Raw genomic sequence first — 22,377 nt, 5'->3', positions numbered from 1 at the left:
TTTCCTAGATGTCAACAGAAAGATTCACACTTGCCATAGGAAGCAGTAACTAATCGGCAGAACCAATTGGCTTTGTCGGTTGATAGTGGGTTAGCGACACATTTATATTTATGCGATCTAACCCAAAAAAAACTAAACCTTGATTCTGAATTTGTCATAGGAATGTGGAATTTCTCCATTTCTGCACGAGATGAGCACCAATCGACGTTCCGGTGTGAGGGAAGCTGCTTTTGGTAATTGTCTCGCTCAGCTGCTACCGACAGTGGCCTCGGACAAAAACCTTGGACCAGCGTCCGATGGGGGTTCTGTACGGGTCAGTTTAACACGTAGTCGTAGTAGTCGTAGGCTTTCCCGACCAATATTATTCATAATAATGTTTTTTTGGGTTAGATGGCGTAAATAAAAATGTGTCGTTAAATCCAGTGACCACCCGACACAGCCAATGAGTAAGGTTTGTCACGTCAACAAAACGTGAACAATGAGTTACCACTTCAGCACCACAGTGTGTTGGAGACTAAACTCACAGCGCATACAACTTGACTACCGTGAGTTTTCGCTGGTGATTACAACAAGCAGCTTCATCAGGCGATTTTGCCAGAGTTGGCGAATCGTACGATGACTTATTTAAACAGAGTGACCGAGCAGTCTCTTAACAGCATTCTCACCTGGACGGAATCTGTCTCCTTAAACTTCGGGGATGCGTGCATTTTAACTCCTGTTCCAAGACGGGGCATATTACAGGGTGGGTGTCTTGTTCACTGCTGAATCTCAGAACACGTGAGTAGTTAGTGTTAATGTTATTTTAGAGAAGCATAGTGCCGCTGTTTGTACTCACCGCAGAGAACTTTAGAGACACGCCCGCAACTTTATGACAGCTGGCACCAAACTGTGCCACATGCCCTCCAGCATCGCCTTGTACTTCCGATTCCATTCCGATGTATGTCATCAGAACAGAATCGATGATGTATGTCTACGTACACATAAGTCATCGGAACGGGATCTGAAGAAAAACTGATAACGTACACGTCGCACGCGTCCTACGTCATCGAAATGGGAAAGGGTTAATCCTGTCCGTGAGCAGGGTAGCGTTTTCTGAAGGACGTTTACATTGTATGTCCATCCTATCCCATTTGTTGCAAAGAATGTATATTTTAATAAATGGCATTACACCAAAATAAGTTAAAGAATCAGGTTTATTTGATATAATCGGGCGGGAACTCAAGAGACCAGGATTTGTCTTATTTACACGATCAACCTGGGGCATTCGTCTGCCAGCATGGGGGGAAGATGATTGCTCTGTAGAATCCCAATTGTGGTCATTTGGCAAATTTATTTACCCTGACAGCCGGCACACGACGTCCTTCTCTTGCAGATGACGTCGGGAGATCTTGAACATCCACCGTGATGCGGATGTCACGTGCCATCACGGCATTATACGTTGCGATAATTACCAGGGCGGCTGTTGAATTCTAACCGTGAGCCTCTGCATGAAGCGGCGAATGCATTACCGCCGATTCCACGTCACCGCTGGTGCGACGTCACCGCTCTTAATAGCAAAATAATAGCAAAGTGAAGTGGAATGGCGGTGTGTGTTTTACATGCGGTGCTTACCACGGTATCCCGAGCTAATGACCCACTCGTGTCGGACGCAAATGTCTCAAATTCCGTGGCGTCGCCGCGGTGACCGATGAGGGCCCAGGCGCGATCTCGCCGCCGGTGTTGAAACGGATTGAGTGCGGTCCGCCGGAAATTAACCCCGTCGTGTTAATTCATAGAAGAGGACTAATATGAAGAGGCTTGCTAATGTACAATTGGGGAAGTCCAGTCCTTTTCGGTCACTCGGCTGTCAAATGTTGGTCTTGCTCTGCGCGTGCGAGTGTGGTGGATATTCGACTGTCGCGGTCGCCGCGTGTCATTTGCACATCTCGCCGCGCCAGCCCATTGTGTGCAAATTGTAATAATTTTGTGCTCTCGCCGTAGCGTTGGGGGATTTCATTCTCCAGCCCCGTTGCGCTCGCCACTTAATTTCGGTGCTGCCGACTGCCAGCCGCGTTAATGAATTTGCTTGTAATTTTTAGAAAATTCTAAATGTGAGGCAGAGAAGCGCGTCATAATAAGAGGGGGGATTTTGAGGACACAGGCTGCCTGTCATCGGTTCCCCACTTACCACCGGCCAGCAGACTTGGACGATTTATTCAGGAATCTGAGCAGGTTCACGTCATGAGTTGGGTCCAAAAGAAATATTAAAAATTGCATCGCAGCGATCTCCTGGTTTTGCCTCCAACCCCTTCCACCAAAAACTGCACGATGCTCTTTTATTTCGAGCTCACATTATAATCCAGACTTAGGCTTTTCAGATAAAAAAAGATCCCCTAAAAGCCACGCGGTAATAATCTTACGTCGAACGGATTATTACCGATGAATAGATAGCATGCGCACGACTGCACTGAGCCATGATTTCGCGTGAACATGAAACGAGCGGTGACGGTCGCTCCACGGTGGATGCACGAGTCGAACTGCGAGAGGTCGTGATGTCGAGTCGGGAATGTTTACACGCTCTCGCCTCGGTGCTTGCTCTCCTGGATCTGCCTTCCCCCACCCATCCGTGCTGTTGACTCCCCGCCCCTGTTATAATTCTAGGCTCAAGCCTTCCGCTCCTCCTGCCTATGACTGATGGTGTTTTTCTGTCTATGTATGTATGGTCAACTTCTTTCGCACCATACGTAGCCAACCGCGTTAATCAGAGGTGCGGGGGAAGGACAATAAGCTAAACACACGAAACCATTCTAAAAAAATTAGTTTTCAATCTATGAAATTAAGACGCTCCCTGTTTCTGTACGGTGTCTGGAGATGCGGTCACATTGAGTTGCTACGTACATTCGAATTGAATTATGTTGACACTTTATTGACCATCCTAAGCCAGTGGGGAGGTTCACTCTTTCCTCTCGCAGGGGTCACTGGAAGGGCTCTCTTCCTGTGACCTTTATTTCCACACTAGGGGGGGGGACAATCCCACAATGACCAACTGTAGAATACAAATTTGGCCAAATTAGGTGTGAAGTCATTTGTGAATGGACAGAACCAATCAACTCGGCACACTCGAGGAGTCAGTTTCATTGAATCGCTAGGGCTGGATTCGAACCCAGGCTCTCAGCGGTGCTGGCTCAGCGTCGACGAACTCTGAGCCACTCAGCCACCACTGCATGGCAGTTACACCGGCGCGGTACGGCGCTGAGCCATGCTGAGTGGTACCGAGCAGTACCTAGTGGCACCGAGCGGTAGCGAGCAGTGCGGTGTTCCCCGGCGTGTGCAGCACCCCCCAGCGCTCCGTGTCCCACGCGGAGCCCAGCGAGGAGGAGCACTTTGAGGACTACGGCGAAGGCGACGAGAGCGACTTCGTGTCGGAGCCGCATAGCGAGCGCCAGGGTGGCGCCTTCCTGGACGCGCCTGCCGGCTCCATGCCCACCAGGTACCCCCGCGTCACCCCCCCCCCCACCCCCGCGTCACCCCCCCCCGTGGCCGCGATCCGCAGGGCCTCCGGCGTGAGGCTTCGCCCCTGCACACTCTTCGCTGTTGTCTAGATCAAGCGCCAATCTGCTAATCGAGTGACCGCGTGTGGTTTCTTCGTGATTGTGGATCAATCCACGCTGCCATGGTGATTTTTCTCTGCCGCGGCCTTCTCTGCTCTCCCCCGCTGCTTGTCCCCGTCTCCTCCCTGGCACCTCCTTGCCTTCCTCCCTGCTCTCACCTCACCCATCTTCCCGTTACCTCTTCTCATCTCATCCCCTTTTCTCTCCTTCTCTTTTTACATCTCAATCTGCATCTCCGTTCCTCTCCACGCATCTGCCTGGCTACTCTCGGCCTCTTCCCACATCCGCTATCTCGCTTGCACCTCAAACTCTCCTCTACCCTCACCCCTGCTCTTCTCTCCTCTCTTCGCCTCTCCTCAAACTCTCCTCTACCCTCACCCCTGCTCTTCCCTCCTCTCCTCGCCTCTCCTCAAACTCTCCTCTACCCTCACCCCTGCTCTTCTCTCCTCTCTTCGCCTCTCCTCAAACTCTCCTCTACCCTCACCCCTGCTCTTCCCTCCTCTCCTCGCCTCTCCTCAAACTCTCCTCTACCCTCACCCCTGCTCTTCCCTCCTCTCCTCACCTCTCCTCAAACTCTCCTCTACCCTCACCCCTGCTCTTCCCTCCTCTCCTCGCCTCTCCTCAAACTTTCCTTTACCCTCACCCCTGCTCTTCCCTCCTCTCCTCCGCCGTCCCTCGCCTCTCGCCGCCGCTTCCTCCCCGCTCGGGCCTCAGCCCGTCGGAGCGCTCGCAGCGCCGCTGGCTGGGCCTCTTCCCGCCCAGCCCGGGCCTGGCACTCTACTGCAGCCAGTGCAGCCGCCGTGTGGACCTCCTGCGCCAGCTCGACGCACGCCTGCGCCACCTCGAGGCGCACAGGTACCGCCCTCCCCGCGGCCGGTGCCCACCTCAGGCCCCACCGGCCCCACCGGCCCCATCGCCCTCCCCTTGAGCTCGCAAGAAGGAGCCACAGTGTGACCCAACGGCAGTGCCCGGCAAAATTCTCCTGATCGATCGGTTGGAATGAGCAGAGTTTTTCGTGGATGGCTTAGGCCCTCGGTGTAAGGAATGAAATAATGAAGCGGTGTTTTCTGTCCGATTGCTCCTCTCTAAGCCGCTCCAGCCCATGGACACCAGTGCAGCTTCATCGCTTGGCATGCACTGGTGGTTGGGGTGGTGCAGTGGGGGGGCGATGGGTAAGATCGCCCCTCCCCACCGCCTCATCCCCACAGATGGCGAGGCACTCGGCACTGATCTCCAGCCGTAACTTTTACAATTTTAAATTCAGCCGAGTGGCGTTGCGGTTGGAATTTGAAGTGGGTCCTGGCTTCTCTACTCGGCACGTTGGGTTCTCGGCGTGAGCGGCGCTCCTCCGCGGCTCGTTAGCTCCACACTCGCCGCTAATTGGCAGGCCTAGTGCCGTCTCGTGTCCTGCTCCAATTAGGCCGCCTAATTGGAGCAAGACATCTGTGAGCAAAAGTAAAATAATCAAAACATCTGTAGAGCCTCCTCCTGGGTCCAGCACCACGCCCAGCCGCCTTTATCTCTCGAGTGGCGATGTTTTTACACAGAGCATTAGATACTCAACAAGGAATCCCCGTATAGCCGTTAATAGACCTTTGGGGGAAGTGCTGCTAGCGAGCACCTTTGAAAGCTGGCACGGCACACGAGAGGGTGAGTGGCCAGCATCAACGCCCTAGTAAACATCGCCCTCGTGGCGATGTTTACTCACCGCACCAGGTACTTGCTTGAGGCGACATACGGGAGGCCCAGGACCGGTTCAGATAATCATCATTGGTGTAGGTGGCCATGACCGGGAATCGAACCTGGGTCACGGGTTCGTAGCGCAGCACGCTAACCACGACACGACCGCTCCCCATACACACAGCAAACACACAATGACACGAATACAATAAAGAAAATCTAATCTATATCCTCTACAGTGCGCAATACGATGAACATGGCACCCAGTCAAATGCATGAATGACTGAGTACACAGATATTGAAGTGGTGCACACCACGTGGAGTGGGCGCTGCGGCTGTCACGGTTGCAGTGGATGTCGTGCGCGGAGCGCGTTCTGTTTTGATCCACGACATGAGCATGTCGAGACTGGCGGCACGTGTCGGCCTGCGACGGGAGGGATCGTTCCGTGCTGATCGGCTCTTTGTCTGAGCGAGAGCCGTGTCCTGCGTTCACCTCTTTACTCCGGAGTGGGGGGGGGGCCTTTAACCGCTGTGACATTGGGACCGTAGAGCAGACCAGCGACCGTTGGCTTGCGGTCGGCCCTTGTTCAGCTCCTCCCAGCTGCACCCACTGATTTGCGGTGCCTTTGTTCTCTTTTTCAGCCCCAATCGGAGGATATCTACGAATGCGTTTGCCAGGTGAGAGGAGTGCTGCTGGGTTTTAGCGCGTGAAAGTGCGCGCTTCCAACACAGAATTTTTCGATTTAAAGCTTTCGTGACTGCAGGGATTCATCTTCTTGGTTCTTTCGGTAAAGTCACGTAGAAGGGAAGTAATAAAAAAACAGAAGTTTGGAAGCCGGCGAGGTTAAGACGTGGAAGCTGCACTATGAGAGGAGGCTCACGGACCCCGAACATTGATTGGCCTCAGCTTTCAATCCTCGCATTCATGCTGGATGATTTCAAAACTTGAGTCCTTGCGCTCCACATTTCGGCTAATATTCTCCTTTTAGTGGCACATGGAGTCACACTGCAGGTTGGAATGGCAATGCGTTGTGTACGTCGCTTCATTCTGTCGCAGGGGCACACCATTCGCACGCTCAAACCCTGGCGGCTGAGTTCAGTCATCAGGACGAGCTGCTGAGTAAGCGGGTTATCCTCGTTTTGTCAAATCGCTCTCGTTCTTCTGTCCAAACTGAATGGGACGATTAGAGAATCGGTGATGATGTTGACATTGATGGTCTGATGGTTATGATGATGATGATGTTGTTGATGATGCTGACTTTGATGATGATCACGATGACGTCACTAATGATGATGGTGATGTTAAAGGAGTGCTGCGGTGGTGAGGAGGTCGTGGTTCGAATCCTACCTTGACGCCTGCTGTATATTTGGAGGTTGCATGGCTGTCTCCCCGTGGTCGTGTGGATTTTTCTCCAGGTGCTCCGGGTTTTCCCTCCATATTTAGAATCAACACGCGTTTCGAGTATTTGGCTGCTATAAATTTCCACGTGATAAGCCACTTCGTTGAACTATCATTTGTGGCCAGGTCACTTCTGAAAAAGAGCTATATAGCTCAGTGCGCCTTATAGTTTATTTTTTTTTATACGGCACACACACGGCCCCTAACAGCCTCGTTGGCCTCCCCCACTGCACTCGCCAAAGCGTCTCCACTCCACTTTGTCTCTTACACTTAGGGACCCCAGCTCGCCTGGTGGGGTTGCTCCGTTCTGCTTCCCCCCCCCCCCGCGCCTAACCCCACCCAACCCCGTCTGACCGCACGCCGCGCCTTCCCCTGTTTTTTTTTCTTCAATAAAATACTTCTGGTGACAAAAAACATGATACGGCGAATAGAAGTAAATGGAAATCGGAGCAAAGAATGACCAAAGAAAAATGATGGGGGGAAAATAATACAAATAAACCGCACTACATAAGATGTCAATCCGATCGACAACGCGTGAAGGCGGTGCCGCCGACGATGCCCGACGCTGACGAATCCCCCACAGGCAGCTGCTGAACCACAGCTCGCTGAGCAGCGCGGCGGGCAGCACGGAGGACCTCTACACGGAGAGCCTGGACCTGGGCGGCCCTGACATCGGGGAGAAGGTGAGCGCCACGCACGCCCACTCGTGCCCTCGCCGCCTCGTGGCCCAGCAGCCCTCACGGCCCCAACGACCCTCATCGGCATTCCTGACCCTGGGTGGCACCAGAATTTTACAAATCGGGGGTGGGGAGGTGGAGGATGCGTGGGCTAAACGACGTGGTGGTGGGAGGGGATGGGGGGGGGTGGGCGGTGGGAGGGAGGGAGGGGAGTGGGGACCGGGTCTTGGCTGAGGCGGCACCACAAATGTTCATAGAAGCAGGAATGGCGCGATGTATGCTGCACGGAGGAGCTGTAGTCGATTGGATACGTGGAACCTGCACTGAACAGCTCCTGCATTGAACAGCTGCACTGAGGGGATATGTGGAAGCTGCACTGAACACGCAACCAATGGGGGTTTTAATCCTCGCCTCAGAATCAGTTTCATCTCTACCCACCCCCTCGGCTACAGCGTCTCTCCCCCAAGCGATGCTGCCTTTAGCTTAATTCGTATGATACATTGTATTATATATCTATATATATAAAAGGGAAATCTGTGAATATGTGTGTCTGTTCAAAATGTTTAGCGTACTTTCCGACATGCAACAAACTTGAAATTTGCAAAAATTATAAAAATAGACTTTTGTATATTTTTTTGGGGGGGGGGGGGGCGCAATAATGCATATGTTTTGCACGGCAAGTGAGCTGTGACGTCACATCTGTCATGTGACCCCTATACGGAAGTGAAACGGCGTGTGCCTGCTGATGTCCCCCCTCCAACCCTCCGCGGGTAAAGTGAAATACAAATGTGTTGCAGATTTAAGGCGTTCTTCGCGCAGCATTGCTTTATTGTTTGAGTAGTTTACTGCCCTACGCACCCTGAAAGTTGCGTGTCTGCAGCAAGCGCGTGTGTGTGGGGGGAGCGGCAGTGTAGTGGTTAGCGCTACGCTGCGCTACGAACCCGGCAACACGAGTTCGATTCCCACTCACGGCCACCGCCGGTGACGATTATATGAACCGGTCCTGGGCCTCCCCTAGGTCAACTCAGCCTCAAACGAGTAAATGGTGCGGTGTGTCAACATTGCCACTGGCGAGACAAAGGCGGCCGGCCGTGGTGAATCCAAGTCCCGGGCGAAGCCGGGTAGTGAAGCTAGTACTAGTATATATAATACTACACACATTGTCTACGTGCGGTTGGCTACATACGGTGTGAAAGACATTCGATTGCTGGTGGGCAGCTTGAAGTCATCTCCCCGACAGGCTGCCAAACGGGGGCCATGGCACCTCGCCCATCCCCACGGCCTCGGGGAACGTGATTGTTGTCATTGTTCTCACCATGAACATCGTCATCATTGTCATCATCACTCATCATGTTCACCGCCGTCGTCGTCACTGCCCAGTCACGCCTCCTCCTCCTCCTCGTCGTGGTTGTCGATAATGACCCCCCCGCGTGCCGTGTGCCAGGTGAGCATGCTGGAGAAGAAGGTGCTGGAGCTGGAGACTGACACGGTGGCCAACTGCGACCTGCAGAGCAAGCTCAAGCAGGAGAACCTGCACCTGGTGCACAGGTGCGCGTGGTGCCGTGCACGCACGCACGCACTCACGCACTCACGACTCACGCACTCTCTCACGCACTCACTTACTCACTGACTCACGCACTCATGCACGCACTCATGCACGCACTCGCTCACACACTCACTCACGCACTCACTCACGCACTCACTCACCGACTCACTCACTCATGCATTCACTCACACACTCACGCACTCACGCACTCACTCACTCACACATTCACTCACCGACTCACTCATGCATTCACTCAGACACTCACTCATGCATTCACTCACACACTCACTCATGCATTCACTCACACACTCACGCACTCACGCACTCACTCACTCACACATTCACTCACCGACTCACTCATGCATTCACTCAGACACTCACTCATGCATTCACTCACACACTCACTCATGCATTCACTCACACACTCACTCATGCATTCACTCACACACTCACTCACGCACTCACTCACTCACTCTCACGCACTCGCGCACCCACTCATCCATTCACTCACACACTCACTCATGCATTCACTCACGCACTCACTCATGCACGCGGCGGTGGCTGCGGTGGTGGCGGCTAATCCCGTGGAACGTTTGCGGCAGGATCCACGAGCTGGAGGAGCAGCTCAAGGACACCGAGGTGCGCGGCGAGGAGCGGCTGGAGGAGGATGCACGGCGCCACCGCGAGCAGACGACACGGCTCACTCGCGAGAAGAATGCCCAGATGGAGACGCTCGCCAACAGGTGCCGCTCACTCGCTCGTTCGTCGCTATGCGGAGGGGCCATCGGTTCCTCCATCATCGTCGTCGTCGTCGACAGAGCAGCAGCAGCCGTGATCTATGCGCTGCTGGATGAAAGCCTCCCCAAGCCTCGTCATCCTTAGTGGTCCCTTCTAGCACCAATGAAATAGGCACGAGCCTATTTCATTGCTACATCTCCGCGGTTTACGTCCATTGTGTTATGTTTCCCTCAATTGGCTGCCACTCCATTGTGAGATTTGGCCGCTGGTCACTTCACTCCCAGAGACGTGTCCTCCCCAGACCCGCTTAATTTTCAGTCACTTTGACGTCTCTGGCTTTCTCTCATCCGTGTGTTCCTCTTCCTGAATTCCAAGCATGCACATCTCTGTGGTTCGGTAATGCTACCGTTCGTTTAGATGTACACGTTCACGTTTAAAATCTGGCATTGAAGTCAACTCCGCACGGTGCGGCATCTGAGCAGCTTCAATACGAGCACCCCAACCCCCTCTGCGCCCACCGCGAAGATCCTGGGTCTTGGTGGAGTCCTCGTGCGTCCTATCACAGTTGGAGTATGTCCATAGTGCATTGTGGAAGCCACGCACGCAGTGCATTATGGGAGTCACGCAGTGCATTGTGGGCACCACGCTGCGCACCGCGGGGCCGTGTTTGCGCCGGGTGCTGCCCGCACCACAAGCTTGTGCCACCACCGTGACCATAGGTGCCGTGTGTTTGCGCGCCGCGCACGCGCGCGTGTCCAGGCTGCTCCTGGTGGAGGAGGAAAACGAGGCGTTTCAGACCACAGTGCCGCGACTCAAGACGCAGATAGAGAAACTCGAAGAGGTGAGCTCTCGTTTACCACTTCATTGCTGATGTGGGCAACGATGTAAATATACCGGCTGCGGGTGAAATCACGCGGTTAAAAAAAGTTTTAAGAGTCCCCCCCCCGAAAAGACAATGGCGATTGCTTTCTCTGCAGAGAACTCCCCTTTTGTCATTTACCAGCTCACGGTAAACTCCCCTCCGATTCTCACGTTTGGATACGTACGGTGCAAAAGAAGTTCAACATGCACACGCCGTCTGCTTCACAGCGCGCATTAAAGATGCCGTGACGTTGGGGGGAAAAAAAGTGTTGGCAGCGTCTCGATCTAAATTTGGCGAATGGTAAAACAAAAAATACCCGAAAAATAAGTTAATTAGGTAGAACCGCACAGAAACATCGCCCCTCTCTGATAGACTTTACCCGCCTGTGAAACAAAACGCCTTTGTGATAGCCGAGCACGAATACGAAGGCGTGAACACCTTTTAGTGTGTATCGATTTGATTTGAAGGATTGTCTCTGGGACATCAATAACCTCGTGGTGAATGTTGCTGGGGTAGAGACGATCATTTTGCTCAACCCATCACCCCGTATCTGCTCACCCACCCCCTCCCACTCCACCACCGTGGCGTCTCCAGGAGAAGACGCGTCTGGAGGAGCGTCTGGAGGACCTTGTGCTGCGCGTGAAGGACGAGATGGACTTGAGCAAGAAGCTCTCGGACAAGATGAAGCGCGACCGGCACGAGTTCCAGAAGGAGAGGGAAGCCACGCAGGAGGTTTGCCGTTGTCCGCCACGTGACCACGCCTCGCTCCCACAATCCCCCTGACTGACAGCAGCTAACGAATATCGGCCGGGTGCTAAATGGGGCGCACGCAGCGCCGGGGAGACTGCGCCCGAGGGCCACTCGAGGGGCGCCACGTGACGAGGGGCGCGACGCGACGAGGGGCGCGACGACGGCGGTGCCGCGCTACCTCGTTTGTATCCGTCGTGCACGTGACTGATGATGTTGCAGGGCCCACCGGCACATGGGGGTTTTATTCTGCAGCCCGATAGAAAATAGTTACTGCTCCATTGTCCAGTTACTGCTCCATAGGTAAAGCAAAGCGCTTGTAACTTGTAAGGCTGAAACATCGCGTGATTTATTAGTTTAAACTTGCTGAGTCACGAGCGAGGAGCAGCTAACAATAGAGCCACCGTGAACATCAAGGGAGGGAAATTGGTGTGGAATGTAGCATTTTCTATTCATATAATTTTTTTCACAAGCACGGTTAATTTGCCCACGGATTGTTGAGTCACTGCAGTGAAAGAACTCCGCTCCAGAGCGCTCCCTCCCGTGTAGAGCTCAGACTTTCGATTAGCCAAGCGATCGATCACCGATTGTTGGTTCTCGTCAAATATCACGAAAATAGTTGGGGGGTGGGAGGGGGGAAGTCTCCCCTCTGTTCCTACGCATGCCACTGGACGGGAGGTGACGGACGGGGCTTCGTGACATCATCGGTCGTGTTACACGAACTGTCAGTTGTGGGGGGGGGGGGGGCGGGCAGCCATTGTTGTAAAGGGGCCACAAAGTAAGCGACCACGCAAATCAATATTTCGTCGTATTTTTTCCTAAACCCTCTCCCGTGCGGCGCACCGCAGTTGATCGAGGACCTTCGGCGTGAGCTGGAGCACCTGCAGCTCTTCCGCCTGGAGATGGAGCGTGGGGGGCGAGGGCGCAGCGCCTCCTCGGGCCTGCAGGAGTACAACACGCGCACGCGCGAGGCCGAGCTCGAACAGGAAGTGCGCAGGGTCAAGATGGTGAGGGCTTCACACAGGGGGCCCCTCACACGGGGCGGGGGACGCTCACGCAGCGGGCCTCACGCAGCGGGCCTCACGCAGCGGGCCTCACACAGGCCTCAAATGGGGGGGCTCACACAGGACCTCACGTGGGCCACCATGGGGCACAATGGGGGAGGGGGGAGGGGAGGAGGGACCGTTTGCATCATTAAATACTGGCCTGATCAAGCAAGCCGGGTGGCTCAAGAATCAGTGATGCTGGACCACAGAGATCCTGAGTTCATATATTTGGGTGCAAGCGGCCTGTGATTAAACTGGGTTCACAAGTGAAGGAAGCCCAGAATAATAAGTTAACTGCCGTTCAGTGTTCCATCTCTCCTCGCTCACGTTCCTCTCGGGCCGCGTGCGGAAGTTGGCACTGGGAGACCGCTCGAGGTAATGGAAGTTTGTCCTGGTCCTTCCTGCACAGGAAAACCGCAAGCTGAAGGAGTCTAACGATGAGCTTAACGGGCAGATCATCAGCCTGAGCCTCCAGGAGGCCAAGAACCTCTTCTCGGCCGCCACCAAGTCTCATTCGCTCGCCGCGGAGATTGACTCGGCCTCACGGGACGAGGTACGGGAGGGAGGACTGGTGACACGCACGTACTCACTCACTCACTCGCACGCACGCACACACGCATGCACTCACGCACACACGCATGCACTCACGCATGCACTCGCACGCACCCGCGTTTACACATGACATGCGGCTTCCTGTGGAGACGTTTTGCCACTTGCAGATCCTGTTCAGCTCAGTGTGTAATGAATGGTAGGCGTTGATTAAAATTTATTATTATGCTCATGATACACGCCTGTAATTAGTGATATGTTTTCTCATATGTGTTGTGTACAATTGGTCCATGTGGCTCTGCAGCCACGAGAGGTGCTACATTTTCAGAATGGGAAAAAAAAAGGAAATTGAATGATTCAGGGTCACGATTCTAACAAAATGGTACAACCAATATAAAGAAATTAATAAATTATTAAATCGATTCGCCCCTTCAAATCGTGATTATTCATCACCGGGGTGGTAACGCATTAAATGCCTTCCAGTCCCTGCCATTGACGAGGAGGCTAAAAGCGGTATTTTTTTATGTTATCGTCTTTACTTTCTCTCCTGACGCATTCTCATCAGCCCAACCTCATTGCGCTCTCTCTCAACCTCACCGTCTCTAACAGTCAACCTTTGTGTGCCTGGCAGCTGATGGTCGCTTTCAAAGAGCTAGAGGACATCAACGCGCACCTGCGACAATACATGGACAAGATCATCCTGGCCATCCTGGACCACAACCCCTCCATCCTGGAGATTAAGTCGTAACCCAGCGGGGGCGGGCGGCAACCGCCAGGCACCCACGTGCCCCGGACGGAGCGATGCCCGCGCATGGGCCAGGGATAGTTTTGATTGCAGTGGCACTCACGATCTCTTCTGTGATCCCGTAGGCGACTGCGGTGCAATAAATGTCGCCACCTAAATTCACGAGAGCGGAGAGAAGGCGTAGTGTTTGTTTTGGTGCGACACTGCGGGTCGAGGCCTCCACAGTGGGGACGTGACTTTATTCCCAGTGCTTTGGCCTCTCCGTATGGGACCGCAAATTCACAAAATCTTTCCTGGATTGTGCCATCTGGACATATTGAAAAGACCGCTATTAAAAATGAAAATATATTTGGTCCGACAAATTTTTAATTTATTAAATTGATTGTGGCTTGTTGGGTGTAATATAGGTGGGGGAGCACGTGAGCATAATTGTGCGTGGTTTTCTCAAAGAAATAGTCAAAAATGTGTTTACGTTTGCTGCAGGCGATGGCTCGGCACGGTAATGGGGGGGCCTCGCGAGGTCATAATTCACTAAACGCCCACCGGCTGTTGCCGCATCATCAACCCGTTTTACAAAACCCCACTCCTGAAATTAGATTTTTATTCGGCTTTTTATCCCATCTGTAACAACTCGGGCCAACGTTTACAAATTCAGTGGAGCCGTATCTCGTAAGGCACTTTATTATTTTGCACTCCCCGCCCCCCCGTCAGTGTCTGTGAGAGTTCCCAGGCCACCCCTCTTGCTTTGCTGTTCGTCTTTGTGCCCCAGTTTCAGTAAAAAAAACTTGGCTTCGTGCAGCTCTCACAGCTGCTGCGGTGAGAACTGGAGATGGGGGACCTCGGCTTTATTTAAAATCAATATCGGCGGTGACATGGGTCCTCTCTTCTCGTGGTAGCCCATCTGCCTGCTCGTTACAGAGGTCCGCGGTTCGAATCCAGCTTCCCCCCCCCCTCCTTGATTAATACTGCGGTGTGGTATTAACTGTAAAAATACGCGCTGTCTGCTTCATGGTGACCGTTAAAGATCCCGTGATGCCATTCGAAAGAGTGGACCCATCGTGTGCCGGCGGCGAGGGCCAAATTTGCCAAAAAGTAAAAAAAATACCCACAAATTACGACTCGGTTGGAATATATATACGTGGCGATCATCGCACCAAACCGCAAAAAAAATGGGCAGGACCCTCCTAAAAAGAGGCAAGTCTCAGTGAGGCTTTCCTGGGTTAAATAAGCATTGCATGAAAGACAATAAATACATGTCTGATGTTGCCACCATGCTGCCGTGAGACCCGCTATTTTAATTGGGCTTCGTTTTTTTGCATTTGTCTCCATGAATGGCGCAGGACCGTCAGTGGCGCTGTTTTCATGCGACGGATAGAACAGCTTACGACTCCTTTTAAGGAGGGTCCTGCCATTGGAATATTTGGCCAATTCCACCAACGAGTGTTTGTTTGACTTGTGATGAGAAACCGGGAGTACCCGGAGTAAAAACCCATGCCTGCGATTGAATGACATCGAAATCTCCGCACAGATGGAATAAACCCACTTGCTGTACTGTGACACGACCCACTGACCCTCATCTCCGAAGTGCTCTATCGCGGGTGTGCGGTGCCTGTCGGCTCACGGTGCCTGTCGGCTCACGGTGCCTCTCGGCTCACGGTGCCTCTCGGCTCACGGTGCCTCTCGGCTCACTCCCTCACAGCCGACAGTGGGGCCCCCTCGTCCAGCTGGGCCGTCGCCTGTAGCAGCACAGCTGTTGTAAGCCACCGGCTTTGGCTCCATCGCGACTCAAGGAGGCCACTGCTCCCTCGCCCCTGGGCATATTAAGGCTAGTGGGGTTGCACGTCACACGCCTTCGTCGCGGCTCGGTGTAGGGAGCGCGGGATCCTCGTTTACGGAGGATGCCTGCATTGACTTTGGAAACACGCAGTTGTCCTCGCGTCTTGCATGACCAGTGGTGGCGGCGGTGGTGGCAGCAGCAGCAGCATAATTACTCTATTTAGATGACTGTATATTGTGGTGGTCTGTTGTGTAAAATTCGGATGGCGCTAAGTACCAGTGATATTCACTGCTAGGGCACTTTCTGCTTGGAGGGAAAAAATCCGACAAACTCCTGAAAAGAAAACGAGAAATTTCGTTTAAATGTACTGCTTTTTTTTTTACAATCATGTTTAATATTACTGTAAACATTGCCACGGCCGGCTTCCAGATCTCGCGAAACTTGAATAATTAACTTTCCATCCACATGGAGACAACCTCACAACTGCACGCAATGCAACCGCGGAGCTCCTCGCTTTATCAGTAAATGTTGTGTCTGCTTGATATTGCACAAACATAACTCTTCTCATTCCATAGCAGAGAGATTGTGTTACCCACACTTTACCCCACCGCAAGGAACGTGCCAATCGGTTGACTGGAGGGTACCTGGCAGTTGTCTCGGGGACAACTCCACTTGAGGTGCTGTCCTCGTTTAAAGGGGGTTGGTGTTCTGGGGGGAAATACCCCGTGATTAAAAACTTGATAACCCACATGCTGATGGAGCTACAGTGTATTTAACGATTCCGTCACTCCCCCATCCGCCTGAATCTGCACTCTCAACAGAACCGTACTCTCTGGACAAATGTACTTTCGTGGGTTTTCAAGCGTTTTTTTCCTTCTCCAGGACACCCCTGAGTAGGTGGAAGTGCATGTCACTGTCAGGTTGGGCGACCTCTCCCCGGGCTACGTGTGAACAGCTGACCGATGTAGTCGCAACACAAAGCGTGCCCTTGATCCGTAACAAGCTTTGTGCGAGTGCACCTGCCCTGCCTTGGAGTCACGGGTTGACCTTCAGATGCGAGCGCATTCATAAAAGGGATGGTTGCTTTACGCGCTCCAAGGTGAGCTCTGGGTGGAGGTGCGTCGTTCTAAGGTGGCGGTAATCTCCGAGACGCTCCCCTTGCCCAGGGGAAGAGGAGCGTTCACTGGAACGCCATGGCAAGTCGATGGGTTGATCCTGCCTACGATTTGAACTCGTACTAATTGTAGGTAGGAGCAACGTTGCTTGAATAATGTGAGGTCATTGGACCTTAAAGCATAAAATATAAGAAAAAACACTTGTCAATTTTCCAATCTGTAAATTATATATATACTTAAAATATTTCGTCTATTGTATGAGCATTGCACACGCGCACGCACATTGTGTTCAGGATACTTATTACGTTATGTTTATGTTGCACATTTGTGTAAATGTTTGCTTCGATTACCTGAGCCTATTCAAATGCGCAATTAAGATATTTATAAAGAAAAAAATACAGAAAATTTACAAAAATAATTTAGAATAGCAAAAATGTAGAGGCACAATGTGAAAAAAACTACTTTTATAATGCCTTGCATCATCAGCTTCTGTTGAATTCCAGTGCACTCGGTGATCGCGATTGTTAATTTTGTACTGTGGTTTAATTTAAAATGTGCTTGTTATCTTTCACATAAAATGTAAGTTATATCTCAATAATCCGCACCGTAATATATGTCCAAGAGAATCGCTAATGACACGTGGAGTATTAATGTTAAGAGACTCGGTCTCATTGCTCTAGGATTAGTCGCTCTGTAGGACAATATCTGTGGACCTCCCACTGAGTTCCGCCGATGTCTTTCGCCCCAGGCAGTGCTATTTTATCGACCCCAGAAAAACGACGACGATGATGATTGGCGTGGGTCCGAGATAATCCTGGCTGAAATTTCAACGTGAAATTTCCAAGGATGGGGGCGCCCTCCTGCTTCCGCTGGGCTCTGTCCCAGATTCTAAAAAAAAAACAATCATTAATCAACTGTGTGACCCAGGAATATGAATTCCTGCACTCACGAAAGCTTTCAGTCAAGATTCAACATTGTGCTGTTTTCGTCCGTGTTAATTTGGCTAAGGGCATCTCTTGAAGCACTTGTAAACCATTCTCCGAGGCGTTTATTGCACGTGCAGTCCGCTGTCGACGGCACACGGCCGAGACGGCCGGAGGTCTCGCGCGTGTGGGTGTGTGCGCGATAAGACGGAATGTCGTCTGTATGTCCGTCGGCTCGAGATTGTTGACATCCTATGTCGGGCGTGTTTCGCCCCCCACGTTCTCACGACTCGTTCTGACGAAGAAAGGCCTCGATCACGTGCGCACACAAATTGGCACAGGTCCATAAGTTTTGAGGTGACAGTTATCAAACCGCAAAGTTTCCCATTTATCAAATAAACCAAGGCATGTTTTGAATCGCATTGTATTATTATTTTTTCACCGTAACCTTGCAGGGTATTTGTGCTAAAGATTGGAATATTTTATTTAAATAATATATATTTGAAAACAACACTACGAATAACAACACTATTTAAATGTGTAATTGGAAAGCCAGTAACTAATTTAGGTGACATACATTCATACAACTTACACATATATTTGGAATGGCCTGCATCGAACAAAATCGTGCCATCCTCAAAACTTGTCCCTGCCGCGAAATTAAACTTCGTGCGAAGCGCACCGACTGTTGCCGGCACCGACTGTTGCCGGCACCGACTGCTGCCGGCACCGACTGTTGCCGGCACCGACTGATATCGGCACCGACTGTTGCCGGCACCGACTGTTGCCGGCACCGACTGTTTCCGGCACCGACTGCTGCCGACACCGACTGTTGCCGGCACCGACTGTTGCCGGCACCGACTGCTGCCGGCACCGACTGCTGCCGGCACCGACTGTTGCCGGCACCGACTGCTGCCGGCACCGACTGCTCCCGGCACCGACTGCTGCCGGCACCGACTGCTGCCGGCACCGACTGCTGCCGGCACCGACTGTTGCCGGCACCGACTGCTGCCGGCACCGACTGCTCCCGGCACCGACTGCTCCCGGCACCGACTGCTGCCGGCACCGACTGCTGCCGGCACCGACTTGCCGGCACCGACTGATATCGGCACCGACTTGCCGGCACCGACTGCTGCCGGCACCGACTGCTGCCGGCACTGACTGTTGACTGTTGCCAGTTAATTTTGCCAATGGAAGTTGCGTCCCCACGTTATTGATAATACGCACGATGTCAAAATAACTGCGTAGATGTTTTTTTCTTCTTCTCATTCACAAAGGCAAGTGTGGTCAGAGGCGCGCGGCGTAACACGCAGACGATGAACAATAACTCCGATAGCTGTCGAGGTGCGCTCACAACGTTGTGCATCTTTTAGTTTTTCCATTTCTATTTAGAGAGGGGGGGGGGGCGGTCACGTGAATGCCGTTGCCTGTTGAATCGCAAATAAATCAGTCGTGCCTATTTCACAGCGCTTGCGTGGTATTATTATTGTTCTCTCGTGAGCTGTGACTGTTTTTTGTTGTCCACGTGTTCACCCACGCGGTGGTCACGCTGCCGGTGATGCGGACAACGGGCGGCAGCTCGTTCCGCCTCTGTTTAGCACGGTTGGCTACGCACGGTGCGAAAGAAGTTCTACACGAGCACGCATACATCGGGGCCATCCATAAATGACGTCACGCGATTTTGGACGATTTTTGACCCCCCCCCCCTCGTCACACGGCGTCACAAAAAGTCAGACCCCCCCCCCCTCAAATATGACGTCACAGCTCTGCCCCCCCCCCCCCCCAAAATAATAAAACATGCTTCAAATCGCTTTAAACTATTGTCATTGTAGTGCGTATTTAATGTGGCGCTGCACTTTGATGTTGTAGGAGAAAACATTTTTCGGTTTAAAGCTTTCGTGACTGCAGGGATTCATCTTCTTGGTTCTTTCGGTAAAGTCACGTAGAAGGGAAATAATAAAATAATAAAAATAAAACATAATAAAATAATTCTCACGACGTTTCGGCCACAACGCAAGCAGCCGTCCTCAGGTGAATACCAGGTCTGTCGGGGAGACAGCGTCTGAATGAAACATCACCACGCTTGGAGCGTATATTTAAGCTGGGTTGGAAGGGGGGAAGGTCGCCTTGACAAAATAATTTGCATATCAAGAGAAATTTAGCATATTTATGGGAACTGCAGGTATGTGATTAGTACTACTTGTGAAATGCGTAGGAGGTGGGCGGGGGGTTTCAAAGTCATATTATGCACGTGCATTATGCAGGATTAGCAGCATCAAAGGGAGGGGGTAGGGGTAGTATTAATAAAGTGAAGGAATGTTAATAGTATGTAGCTGCAGTAACTAAACAACCACTTAAAAAACTAAAGTATAAACTACATAGTATCATCAGTATACTAAATATACTCTCCAATAAGCTGAGCTACTAACAGTAAGTAACACATTACAATTCTATGTCGCAAAAAACATAATATGCTTCCAGCTAAACTTTTTTCCTTACATCACACGGGTCTACCCCGTACTATATGCTGCCATAGACAAACCCAACATTAAATTATATACTGGTGTATAGTAATACAGTATATAATTTAATGTTGGGTTTGTCTCCCACCCCCCTAGGTGCGTGACGTCATTTATGGACGGCCCCTTAGCCAAGAGGAGCCGCGATGTAGAATAGCCTCGGTGTGACCGCGCGAGACAAATCCAATATTGGGCACCCCACTCGACTGACTGTCGCACCCCCCTGAGCTGATAAATGTCGTCACTACGCCACTGATCGTCACTACGCCACTGGTCGTCACTACGTCACTACGCCACTGGTCGTCACTACGTCACTACGCCACTGATCTCCGTTGCTTACGATGACGACGACATCGCGTGGGCCCGAGTCGTCTGATACGAAGTCGCCTGGTTGCGTGCTGTTGTTGATGTTGCTCGGCCCCTTGCTCAAGATGTCGATGGTCAAGTGAAGCGCTCGTGCGATGTCAATTAGACGGAGCATGCCGCAGTCGCAATGCTGCTGTCGTTCTCGACATTGCGCGACACAGATTCGTTGGCACGCAACCGACACCGCCAGTTTTGAGTGTTCGTCTCATTGAGAGATGGGCACCACCAGCCACTCGTACAGAGAATTGCAGGGAACTTGAAACTAAGCCATTGTTGTTTTTTTACCAGGTAAGGCCCGCCGAGCTATTCGCTTCTTTTTCAGAAGCGACTTGGCCACAGACGACAGCTCAACGAAGTGGCTGAGCATCATCACGCGGAATGTCGAGCCGCCAAATGCTCGAAACGCGTGACGTTGATTCTAAATATGTGGAGCTAAAAGGCGGAGGACTTGGAGAAAATCCACACCAGCACGGGGAGAAAGACACACATATACAGCAGCAGGCATCAGGGGTCGGGATCGAACCCCCGACCTGTATACCAGACGAGGCAATCAACATCTCCTAACCACTGTGATGATGATAGAGACACGCAAACTCCGGGGGTCATGGTCGGGATCGAACCCACGGCATCCTGTACACCAGGCGAGATAGTTAACATCTCCTAGCCACGTTGGCTTCAACAGAGACAATGTTAGAACAGAGACCACGAGCCATGATCTATCCACCGCTAGAGTCACAACCACGATGCCAGTATCGCAGGTCGGTATCTCCCTCACCACACACGGGGGGCGGGGGCTGTGTCGGTGAACACAAAATATTCAAATGTTTAACGCGTAAGCCCTTAAACACCCCCCCCCCCCCAATCTTTTGTCAACTCTGGGCGTTTGCGGTGATTTGGCCACATCCACGTTTGAGTTGAACAGGGCCCCGTATTTTAGACGATAGAGTGCTGTCTTGCCGTCCATAAATGACGTCACGCACTTAGGGGGGGGGGAGGGGTCAGACATTTGTGACGAAGTGTGACGATTTTGGACGATTTTTTACCCCCCTCAAATATGACGTCACAAAGCTCTGCCCCCCCCCCCCCCCCCCAAATATAAAACATGCTTAAAATCGCTTTAAACTATTGTCATTGTAGTGCGTATTTAATGTAGCGCTGCACTCTGATGTTGTAGGAGAAAACATTTATAAAAAGTATATTTAATAAAGTAGAACGTGTTGTCTATATTTATTTAAATTTGCGCATTTTGATGTGACGTCACATTTCTCAACCCCTCCCCTCGTCACACATCGTCACAATTGTCTGACCCCCACCCAGGTGCGTGACGTCATTTATGGACGGCCCCAGTGACAACAAACTAAAGACAAAAATCAGTTCTAAAGAATTGAGCTTTCAAAAGTATTCGTGGCGATAAGCAACGGGGAGTTTATTCCACTCGTCACGAGCCAAGGTCAATCGACTGCTGGATGACGTCACGCGGCCGCGTGCCCCTCGTGTGACGCAGCCGCTCTGCCTCGTCGCCTCCAACGTCGGGAGTTCGATTCCGGCTGTCGCGTAACAAACTAATTTTTATTTTTTTTTAAATGTAATCTCCCAACATCAACACGTAGCACGTTTTCGTACATGACCCGCAGTCGAATCCCGTCAAATCGGCGCCGCGTGTGTGCCGTGCACACGAAATACGCTCAATTGTTTAACCGAGGACACTGGGGGAGGCTGTTGTACTTTTACATAGGGGCCGTGGAGGCGCCAGTGGACGTGGAGGCGCGGTGGCCAAGTGGTAAGGCGTCGGTCTCGTAAACCGAAGATCGCGGGTTCGAACCCCGTCCGTGCCTGTGATGCTGATTTTTTACTTCACAACAAATGGCGTCATCGTGCCGACAAGAGCGCCGCTAAGACGTGGGAATCATTAAAAAAATCCGAGCCGTGAATTATTTGACGGTGCAGGACCCAAACGCCGCGGAAATCGCCCGGCCGCGGTGTGCGCAGCGGTGCTCGGGGACTCCGCGGAGGCCTCTGCGCGACACCGCCCCCCGCTGCTGCCGCGGGGCGGCGTCCTTCGCACGGCCCCGACACGCGGGCGAGTTGCAATCTCAAG

The 22,377-nt window shown here is 52.1% G+C and overlaps 1 protein-coding gene and 1 non-coding gene across 7 annotated transcripts in view; both read left to right on the top strand.

The window, feature by feature from the left end:
- RAB11FIP4 (RAB11 family interacting protein 4) overlaps positions 1–18,858 on the top strand; it is a 65,505-nt gene extending 46,647 nt beyond the window's left edge. For 5 of the 6 annotated variants that reach the window (XM_078611196.1, XM_078611193.1, XM_078611194.1 and 2 more), the window contains exons 3-13: positions 3,314–3,469; positions 4,305–4,445; positions 5,913–5,948; positions 7,253–7,352; positions 8,791–8,894; positions 9,495–9,635; positions 10,390–10,471; positions 11,087–11,224; positions 12,088–12,246; positions 12,695–12,838; positions 13,466–18,858. In XM_078611196.1, the coding sequence (XP_078467322.1) occupies positions 3,314–3,469; positions 4,305–4,445; positions 5,913–5,948; positions 7,253–7,352; positions 8,791–8,894; positions 9,495–9,635; positions 10,390–10,471; positions 11,087–11,224; positions 12,088–12,246; positions 12,695–12,838; positions 13,466–13,582 (1,318 nt within the window). In that variant the 3' untranslated portion in view covers positions 13,583–18,858. The remainder of the gene's footprint in view (positions 1–3,313; positions 3,470–4,304; positions 4,446–5,912; positions 5,949–7,252; positions 7,353–8,790; positions 8,895–9,494; positions 9,636–10,389; positions 10,472–11,086; positions 11,225–12,087; positions 12,247–12,694; positions 12,839–13,465) is intronic. The other variant, XM_078611198.1, reaches the window with a different exon arrangement.
- A 3,184-nt stretch (positions 18,859–22,042) lies between these two features.
- TRNAT-CGU (transfer RNA threonine (anticodon CGU)) lies at positions 22,043–22,114 on the top strand. Its single transcript has one exon. It is a non-coding gene; the product is annotated as a tRNA-Thr (tRNA).
- Positions 22,115–22,377: the final 263 nt, after the last annotated feature.

Source organism: Lampetra planeri, chromosome 35 (assembly GCF_965212315.1).
Source record: "Lampetra planeri chromosome 35, kcLamPlan1.2.h2, whole genome shotgun sequence".
Classification (NCBI taxonomy): Eukaryota; Metazoa; Chordata; class Hyperoartia; order Petromyzontiformes; family Petromyzontidae; genus Lampetra; species Lampetra planeri.
The sequence above is the reverse complement of the archived record's forward strand: the minus strand, read 5'-3'. Positions and strand labels throughout refer to the sequence as shown.